Source organism: Myotis davidii, unplaced genomic scaffold (assembly GCF_000327345.1).
Source record: "Myotis davidii unplaced genomic scaffold, ASM32734v1 scaffold120, whole genome shotgun sequence".
Classification (NCBI taxonomy): Eukaryota; Metazoa; Chordata; class Mammalia; order Chiroptera; family Vespertilionidae; genus Myotis; species Myotis davidii.
In genome coordinates, this window is record NW_006294778.1 from 6136191 (window position 1) to 6146953 (window position 10763).

The 10763-nt window shown below is 39.2% G+C and overlaps 1 protein-coding gene across 2 annotated transcripts in view; it reads left to right on the top strand.

The window, feature by feature from the left end:
- Positions 1–10763, top strand: part of SLC5A8 (solute carrier family 5 (sodium/monocarboxylate cotransporter), member 8) — a 61958-nt gene that overhangs the window by 46669 nt on the left and 4526 nt on the right. For both annotated transcript variants that reach the window (XR_001514857.1, XM_006769372.2), the window contains exons 10-13: positions 1750–1817; positions 3730–3816; positions 6323–6528; positions 10198–10301. Coding sequence is in view for 1 of the 2 variants with exons in the window: in XM_006769372.2 (XP_006769435.1) it covers positions 1750–1817; positions 3730–3816; positions 6323–6528; positions 10198–10301 (465 nt within the window). In the remaining variant the exon portion in view is untranslated. The remainder of the gene's footprint in view (positions 1–1749; positions 1818–3729; positions 3817–6322; positions 6529–10197; positions 10302–10763) is intronic.

Genomic DNA, 10763 nt, shown 5'->3' on the forward strand with positions numbered 1-10763 from the left:
GGAAATAGGGAAAAATATTCACTCTGAGGTTTAGAGATAATGCATATAAAATAAGAGGCACTAGCTGGTACTCAAAGAAGAATACTGCTGATGATTAATAATGAGATTTATATTAAATGATCATCTCAAGGTTTTACAGTAAGGACTTCATAGAGAAGAAGAACATGGCAGCTGGTTGGACTGTGCTTTCAATAACTTTGAATACCGGCCAAAACCGGTTTGGCTCAGTGGATAGAGCGTCGGCCTGCGGACTGAAAGGTCCTAGGTTCGATTCCGGTCAAGGGCATGTACCCAGTGGAGAGTGTGCAAGAGGCAGCTGGTCGATGTATCTCTCTCATTGATGTTTCTAACTCTCTATCTCTCTCCTTTCCTCTCTGTAAAAACTCAATAAAAAATATATATATAAAAAAATAACTTTGAATACCAAAATCCCCAATGGTGACTGTTCATGAGCTACTAAATGGAGAAGAACCAAGCTAATACTATTTATATTAGGATTCAGAGGCATAAAAATCATTGCAATAGGAGCTCTTTGCAATAAATTAATGCAAGATTTTCCAGATTATTTACCCAATATACTTAACAAAGGTGTGAGGTCTAGTGTAAGATAGAAATACCATAATATAAGGAATGCACTAATTGTATGATGATCAAATTTCTCATTTATTTTTCTATATTTTGAATTTTATGTGGGGGAAATTATATTGACTAACATCAGGCGATTTTTGCTGAATGCAAGTCTTTATTTTTTTAAAAAAATATTTTTTATTGATTTTTTTTTATAGAGAGGAAGGGAGAAGAATAGAGAGTTAGAAACATCGATGAGAAACATCGATCAGCTGCCTCCTGCACACCCCCTACTGGGGATGTGCCCGCAACCAAGGTACATGCCCTTGACTGGAATCGAACCTGGGACCCTTCAGTCTGCAGGCCAATGCTCTATCCACTGAGCCAAACCAGTCAGGGCGAATGCAAGTCTTTAAAAAGAAAATTGTGGGTGGGGTAAGTTTTCCTATAATTTAAATAGTAAAACTTGTACTTGGAGAAAATCTGGAAAATGCTGAAAGTCAAAAAAGCCGTCTCATGATCTGACTACCAGTGGTGGCTTGTGAATTTCTATAAACAAGTTTGGGGAGAAAATTTAGCAGAAGGGGGACTATGATACTTGTCTTGAAGCTGCCTTTCTTTGCTACCTTAACAGGAAAGGCTTGGGCCTATTGGTGGAGATTATGAGCGGGTTTAAGGTCCTAAACCACCCCTCTGCATGGATTGCCACTTCCCAGAAGAAGTGAACACTTTAAGTCAGAAGGCTCTAATTTCCGATGTTTATTACTCCCCTCCCCCACCATGTTGTACAGAGCGGAGTTGAATTTGTTCTATTTTTGGCAAACTGAAAACAGAGGTCTGAGCCTTCCTTTACAAAAAAAAGTTGTGGAGGATTAGATTACTAATATAATAGTTCTTAGCTTTAAAAATCCCTATAATTAATTCTAGGGATTCTTTACTTATATAACTTAACGTTGTAATTAATCCTCGGACACAAGGTCAGGATTTTCTTTTCTTCCTCACACACTGCTGATTCTGTAGGAAAACACCCCTTTCCTTTTTTTAGCTGGCTCTGATGTATGCGGCCATTCTTCACCACAGTCAGATTTCCCACTTCTAATCAAAGGTGTGGCGGCTTATTCTGTTGAGAATTCTAATCTTCTGGTTCTGGACTTTACATTGGCTATTGCATCGTCCATCCAGGTGTGCTGTTTGGAGCCCTGTGTATTGGAATGGCTGCTTTGGCATCACTGATGGGAGCTTTGTTGCAGGTAAGAGCTGACTCCTCAAAGCTTTGACTCATAATAACTTTTTGTTTTTAATGCTGATGTGACCATCCTTCCAGAGTTCTCCTTTTATATATTTAACACATAGACATATCATGGAACAGAGGTGACCAAATTCTTAAAAATTTCTTAAATTAAACTTTCTATTTAAAAAAAATTTCGTTTTTATTGATTTCAGAGAGGAAGGGTGAGGGAGAGAGAAAAACATCAATGATGAGAGAGACTCATGGATCAGCTGCCTCCTGAATGCTGATGTGCCCTGACTGGGAATCAAATCATGACCTCCTGGTTCATAGATCAATGCTCAACTACTGAGCCATTCTGGCCGGGCTAAACTTTCTATTTTGAGAAAGTTGTGGTGGTCATTATAAATTATGAGATCATTGTACATTTACATCTATAATAATAAAAGTGTAATATGCTAATTAGACTGGACGACCTTCCGGATGAAGCCAGGGCTGTGAGGGAAGCCCGGGTCCCGGGTGCCAGATGGAAACCGGTGCTGGCAGCTGGGGGAAGGAAGGCCTACTCTTGCATGAATTGCATGCATCAGGCCTCTAGTGTAATTATAAGAAGTAATCCAGAGATCTCATATATACGCTTTTATCTTCCCTCCTTCAAAAGTAACATCTTGCAAAACAGTAGTACAACATCACAACCAGGATATTGACATTTGTACAGTCAAGAGATGGCACATTTCCATCACCACAAGGATCCCTCATATTTTACTTCTATAGCCACTTCCACTTCCTCCTGCCCCTACTTCCTCTGTAAGCTGTGGCAACCACTACTTTGTTTTCCGTTTCTATAATTTTGCCATGTCAAGAATGTTGTAGACATGGAGATTGGCTCTAGAGAAGCTGTGAACTGACTCCTTAGAATTGTATCATGAGTCCACATCCTCCTCAGACACATTCTTTGTCACAAGTATCCACAGCCCTGCCTAGTTCATAAGGTAGGTTTTATCTCTGTGGACAAATTAGTGTGTTCCTGATGCTTCTTTTATGGTTCTGTCTACTCTCAAAAACTAGCTATTTGATTATTGGGAACACAGATCTCTTGGAAGTTTCAGCTATTTGCATTTTTCCATTCTTCACATTGTCAAATTTTTTCACTATCACCAAAGCAAAGGTTGCAATTAGTCAATTAGATTTAAATCTCTTTCTAGATGATTTGATCAATCTTCTTTTAAATCACATTTTTCATTCTAGTTCCATACTTAGGGAACCAAAGATGGCATTGGGTTTTGTTTTTTTGTTTTTTTGCCATCTGTGGTCACTTAGTAGTACTTATACGCAACATTGTTTTGAGGAGAATTTTGAGGCTATCAAAGCACGAATGAGTGATGTAATTGATTATTAAGGTCTAGGAGAGTGGTTCTCAACCTTCTGGCCCTTTACATACAGTTCCTCAGGTTGGGACCCAACCATAACATTATTTTCGTTGCTACTTCATAACTGTAATGTTGCTACTGTTATGGATCATAATGTAAATATCTGATATGCAGGATGGTCTTAGGTGACCCCTGTGAAAGGGTCGTTCGACCGCCAAAGGGGTCGCGACCCACAGGTTGAGAGCCGCTGGTCTAGGAGAACAAGGCTGGGAGGACTGATGTCACTGTTGACTTATGTATTCATACGGGAGCTCCCATTGTCTTCTGGGTCTCCACCTCCATTACATTTTGCTTCCCGTATCAGGGTACCTGAAGGAGCATATGGATACTTGAGACTAAGAGGCAGAAGCTTCCAAGTTCTAGTGATCTCTTTGCCAGTGACAAGGCTGCCATGCTTTTCCGGAGGAACCTGAATACCTTAAATCCTCATCCTGATGAAATTACTTTGAATCATTTTAATTCTGGATTTGAGATTTCTAATTGCTGGCCTTATTATTTTTGCAGGCAGCGCTCAGCATAATTGGCATGATCGGTGGACCACTCCTGGGCTTGTTTAGTTTGGGCATTTTGGTTCCCTTTGCCAACTCAATTGTAAGTATAAATGCATATGTGTAAAGCTTTCTTTCCAAAATACATTAGCAGCTTTACAACTTTTTCTCAGTTGTAAAGACACTGTCCATATTAGTGACTTGTCTCACTGACTTAGATCACTCATATCGACTTTGCCAGGTTGTACAGTGAAGTTCTAGCCACTGGGACCCTGCATTTGTGAAGCTCAATGGAAGCTGCCAGAACAATATAGTGCAATTTCAAATATTTATTCTACAACCAAGGGGCAACATTTCTTGTGCATTTATCTTTTACCCTTCTTGAAAATTAATCGTTAGCAATTAAAGAAGGAGATTGACAGACTCGGATATGAGAGATTTTATGATAGAGCGGAGGATACTGTGAATATCCAGAGTACAGCAAAGAGGAGCACTGAAGTCTTCACCACCTTGGCCAGAAAGTTTCTACTCCTGATATTTAAAGCTGTAGCTCCAACAACATAGTTCCAGCCCCAAAGGGGTGTTCATAATTGGGAATAGTAACCAAAAGAAGGAGTAGGCCTGATCTTCTACATCGATAGATCAGTGCTTTGAGGAACTAAATTTTGTTTGGAATAAATGAAGTTGAAATTAGGTATCTGAAAGTCAGGTGAAAGTCCACTGGTTCAGTCTTGTCAGAAGATAAAGTTCAAGAAAAACTGATCCTGTATATGGTTGTTTCAGACAGATGGAGCAAAACCACAGAACTATGACTTTACATTTAGAATTCAATGTCCCTAATAATGTATTAGGAATTAGTAAGGCAGATACTAATAAGGGCTTTACTGTCACTATTATTAATTATTCTCAATGAAGTATCATATAAAAAGCTAGTTTGTTAGAAATTAATTTTAATGAAAGAGAGTGGTTTGTGTCTACCTCAGAATGTTAAGGCTTTGATTAGACTCTTTGCATTATGAAATGCATGGTGGTTTGTTGAGTGTCTGAAATTTTTAAAAATTACTGCCTTTTGGTTTTTGACATTTATTTCCACCATGAGTTACCTCCAGAAAAGCTGTACATCCAACATGGTATGTGTTTTTTTTAAAGAGAAATAATATAGTAGTATTTTTTATAAAAAGGGGAAGTTCCTTTTCTTTACTATATTCACATTTTTCACCAGCAGAATATCCACCCTCACCTTAGAATGGACTTCCTCCTTCCCTCCCTCTTTCTCTTCTTCCTTCCTTTGCTTCTCTTCCTCTCTCCTTTTCTCTTCCTTTCCCACCCTCTCATTCACTCATTTATTTATTCATTTGTTTAATAAATATTTATGGCTTAAACCTGTCCTGGGAGTAGAGAACACTAAATATTTCTGCCTACATGGGTTTTATAATTTTATGTATCATTGGTCCAGTCATGTACAAAGCTGAGAGAAAGCAAGTTTGGCATGTCAACAGCTGGCCACGCTGCTATTTCAACTTCATATTATTTAAAATATATATTTATTGCCTGCCTACAATATGTCTAGCACTGTGGTGTCAGGGCATCAAAAATAAAGAAATCTAATTCTGCTTTCTAGGGTTCACAACTTAATGAAAAGACTTACAGTCCTTTTCTGCAAAATAAATCCTCTGACCTGGTCAGCAGCCTCCTCATTCTCCCATCAATGCACCATTGTTGTTGTTTCAAACCCTATCATTTTGTTCATGTTTTCCCCCTTACTTCAAATATTCGCTCCTGCCCTCTGTGGATCCTGGGGTACAGGCTGCCCTCTCTGATCATTATTCTTAAAGAAAGGGGGAAATCCCACCACAGAGGAAGGTGCGTTCCAGTTCCAGGTTTGTTTTCGTCCCCAACTTTGGAACTAAGGCTTAAATCACTCAAGGGCTGGCAGAACATCTGGATTACTGATGAAAAGTGGGTGGGGGACCCAAGTCTCCCACCAAATGCCTTTGGAGAGGACATCGCCAATCATCTCTAGAAAGATTTGGCGTGGTTGTATGCACCAGTGAAGTCAATGACTTTGAAATTTGATCAGCTTCTTGGTGCCCCCCCCCATTACCTTGTAGCGCAGTTGCAGTCATGCACGGTGTTAAGTGTAGGAATAAACTCTGTGAATGCTTTTTTCTTCACAGTCTGTGGCTCACATGGCATGCCATTTGTTCACAGATTAAATAAAACTAGAGTTGGCCTGGAGCCAGCTACGGCCCTGTTGTAGTAATTTGGATGTGAAGAGACAAGAAGGTCAGAACAGAGTGCTGGCCATAGAAACAGAGTGGTAGAAACGCAAGTATGAGACATATGAAAAGAAAAATGGGCACGAGTTGGTGATGGACTAGATAGCGATATGAAGAAAGGGAATGGGGTTACAGCATCCTCAGGGCTGAGGATCATGGGCCTATGCGGCTCTTGACAAGAGGTAGGGGTCTTGGCCCGGTGGAGGGAACAGTTTTATGAGGAAGCTGGTAAATTTGCCTTAGACCATGTTGAGCTTAACCTTCTAATGTTAATTTCCATCTCAAAGCAAAGGGAATTGTTTTTCTTTTAAAAACACTCTTGTTTTGCAGGGAGCACTTATTGGTCTGATAGCTGGATTTGCTGCTTCTTTCTGGGTTGGAATTGGAGCTCAACTCTATCCCCCACTTGACGAGAGAACCATGCCACTAAGCCTTGAAACCTATGGCTGTAACAACACATACAATGGGTCGAATTGGATGACAACCACAGCAATGCCATTTTCTACCACTGCTCTTCAAGGACACGATGTTGAAAGGTATCGGATCAAGCTTTATAATGTCATAATTTTAAAAAATATATGTGACAGGTAGAGAACCCTAGTTGCTTTTTGTCATGCCTGCAACAGTGATTTTTGCATAATTCTGAAAGGAGGAGAGGTCATGGGGCTTTCTGGCTATAATATTTTGTTCAGAAATAGAAAAAAAAAGCCACATTTTTTAGTTTCTATAGAAACTTCTGCCTCACCTACACATCCAGAGAAGACTTGAATAGTAACAACAACAAAAATTCCATTATAGGTAAATTCTATGAAATATCAGCTCTATTGGGATTAAATTGTCTTTGTCAACTGAAAAACTTAAAATGAAAAGCTCAATTATGAAAAAATATATTGCTTCTACAGTCTTTGAAGTATAGCCTTTACTGATTAAAAGATATAATTATCTAAATGTGTTGAAAGTTGCTATTTGTCTGGATTTCAAGTCTTTAGAGCTCTAGCAATGAACTGCGTCTGAGCTCTTCATGCTGGGGTTTTCATCTCGAAGTACACTTTTGAGCTTCTGGATACTGATGCTGTCTGATTTAAGGCAATGATGTAGACCTGTTGGTAGATGAGTGTTTATAGTGAATGTGAGGGCAAGGCTTTCATTAGTGGGTATACAGTTGACCCTTGAACAACATAAGTTTGAACTCTGCGGGTTCACTTATACACAGATCTTTTTTTTTTTAGTGACTGCATACAGTACTGTAAATGTATTTTCTCTTCCTTATGATTTTCTTAATATTTTCTTTTTTTCTAACTTACTTTATTCTACAAAAACAGTATATAACATGCAAAATATGTGTTCATTGACTGTTTATGCTATCGATAAGGCCTCTGGTCAGCTGTAGGCTATTAGAGTTAAGTTTGGGGAGATTCAAAAGTTATACACAGATTTTTGACTGAGCAGATGGCTGGAGCCCCAACCTCAGCATTCTTTGAGGTTCAATTGTGTAAATGTCCGGCCTGAAAGCATAAAACCCAAAGACATGTACAAGGACTGGAGACATGAGGTCACCTCCCTCAAAGTATTAACCAGGCTCTAGGTTACCTGGAATGAAACCGCCATAGAATCATTCCCTTGGAACACCCTTGAGAGAAGCCATGTGACCATGATTAGTGATTCATGTTCTAAGCAGTGGTTCTCAACCTTCCTAATGCCATGACCCTTTAATACAGTTCCTCATGTTGTGGTGACCCCCAACCATAAAATTATTTTCGTTGCTACTTCATAACTGTAATCTTATACTGTTATGAATCGTCATGTAAATATCTGATATGCAGGATGTATTTTCAGGGGTCGCGACCCACAGGTTGAGAACCACTGGACCTAGAGGGAACTCAGCTGTGAGAATGCTTGTCAGTGGGAGTTCAGGGCTGGAACTCCATAAGGTAGAAACTTCAGGTAGTTTCAGAGCCTGGGGCATGTTTAGAGAGATTTGACTAGGTGGGCTGCTGTCCAAGAGGGGTAAGGAAATGCAGGGAAGTGGCCTGGACAAGCATGAAAGCATTACATATGAGGGGCATGTTGAGATCTCATTAGAGAGAGTTAGTCGGGGAGAAAATATTAATGGAAGGGTAAGGAGGAGGACGTGCAGGGTGTTCTTTGTATTTACAATTTTGCTTATCATTTGTTCTGATTTTGTAAATACCTCTCTTAATTTAAGTTTCTAAGAAAAATGGTTATTTGGATTCCTGAAACAAATAAATTTGCTGAGTTTTACTGTGTGCCTGGTACCACAATGATCGCTTTTATGTGTTAGCTTATTTATAAAGTAACTCAGCTAATAAATAAGAAGCTTTGAGCATGAACTATGTACTCAGCTCTGAGATGGCTATTTATGTAATATTCATAGAAAGTTTTCCCCTCACATTCACTGTGGTTCCTGCCTTACAGGAAATTATAATTTAGCAGGAGAGAGTGTGTTAATATATACAAAACAATAAATTCAATAAACACAATAAGTATAATAACTAGCACCTGGTAAATTGCCAATAAAAACTTGATAAATAACTGCTAAAAGAATGAATATAAACAGAGTTGGAGTGTGGATTAGCACAGAGACTTCAGAGATGTACCACTTGAAGAATGCAGAGGTTGGCTCAAGGGAGAAGGTCTGGAACATTATTCTTGTCACAGAAAATGAGCAGAAGGAAAGTTGGACAAGAAAATAAATTACTATTATTCATCAGTTTATGTTGTTCATTAGATTCCACATATGAGTAAGATCATGTGACACTTATCTTTCTCTGGCTTATTTCACTTAGCATAGTGCTCTACAGGTCCATCCATGCTCATAGAAGCATCGAACAGACTGTCTAACCTCATAGGGAAGGCGTGGGAAGGTGGCATTTGGGAGGGAAGAGATCAACCAATAACTCATATTCGAATACAGTGGGGCCTTGACTTACGAGTTTAATTTGTTCTGAGACCGAGCTCGTTAAGGAGCTCGTTAAGGAGCTCGTTAACTCAAATTACTCTGTCAACTCAATGCAAAAAATCGGCCGAGAGACAGCCGATATCTCAAAAAACTGGTATCTCAAGAAACTCGTTAGTCGGGACACTCGTAAGTCAAGGCCCCCCTGTATGCATAACCTATGGACACAGATGGCGGGGTGGTGGGGAACTGGGTGGGGGCTGGAGGTGGTGTGGGAGAGATCAATGGGGGAAAGAAGGGGTATATGTAATACTTTCAGCAACTTGGATTTAAAATATGAAAAAAATATAAATGATTAAATAGTGCACTGAGATAAATGGTATTCCTAAGCTGTCACGGGAGCCAGGTGGAGGAAGGGCCTACCTATTTCTGGGTGGAGTCAAGGAAACCTTCTAAGAGCGATATTACATGAGCAGAAGTTAATCAGGTGAACAAGGTTGGACAGAAGAGACTAAAGGAAGGAATGTATATGCAGAATGGAGAAACAACATAGGCAAAGGCATGAAGGACTAAAGCCACATGACATCTTAGGAAATCATGCCTAGGTCAGCATCACTGGAGATGAAATAAGACACCCTTTGGTTGCCTGGCTACTGGGTTCCAGTTACCCAGCTTCAGTTTTTTATTTTTTAAGTTCCTCACGGTGCTTCAGGCTGCTGGTGTTTACCCCTCTCAAGGATGCTTTCTTCAATAACTCTTCGTTGTTCAGATCTCAGTTCAAATGTCACTTCTTCACAAAGGCTTTCTCTGACCACACCTTAGAGTGTCATTCCCTCTTTCCACCTGCTAATGTCACATGACCTTGTTTCCTTTTCTATATGGTGTTTTCCATCAGTGGAAATCATTATATTTATTAATTAGTTTCCTTATTAAATCATTATATATTAATTAGTTTCCTTATTATACTTATCTCCCCCCATTAGAATGTGAGCTTCATGAGGGCAGAAACCTTATCTACCTTTTTAATGATATACCTTTTTAATGATGACAAGAATGGTGCCTCTGAGATGCATCACAGTTGAATGAATACACCTGGACATTTAGTATAGCGTTCAGGTTAAGTCGTACTTTTAATTCCTGAACCAATAAGATAAAATTGGGACAGCAGATTATGACACCAAAGTCATTATTAAATATTATATTTTGACTTTGCCATGAGGATTATTGACACTCTTAGTTGCCAATAGCATTACATGAAATCTGACAGTTTTGCTTTGCTCTCTCTTAGGACTCCACTGATGGATAACTGGTATTCTTTATCGTATCTATACTTCAGCACGCTTGGAACTTTGGTCACATTATTCGTGGGAATACTTGTCAGTTTATCAACAGGTAACTATCTAAACATTAGTACCATCGTACTTACTTACCTCTACATCAGTTTTTACTATATATGTTTTATAGCTATTTATGTTATTTCACCATTAGTCCTGTTAACAGCTAGTTTGATTATTTGTTCCATTTTACATGGGGAATTTGGAAGCAGAAGACTCATCTCTGTTTGAATCTTTGTTCTGTTATTTGCTAGCTGCATGAGCATGGAGAAGTCTATAGAGCTACTCTGAGCCTTAGCTATCTTTTGTGTGAAATGTGAATAATAATAGTAATAATTGACCTGCCTATCTCGCAGGTTGCTTTCAGACAAAAATGCTTGAAAGAAATTGTACATGGCTACCATATGCTATGGATTTTACATATATTTTTACAACAACCCTGTGTCATTGCCCTATACCAGGGGTGGGCAAACTTTTTGACTCGAGGGCCACAATGGGTTCTTAAACTGGACCGGAGGGC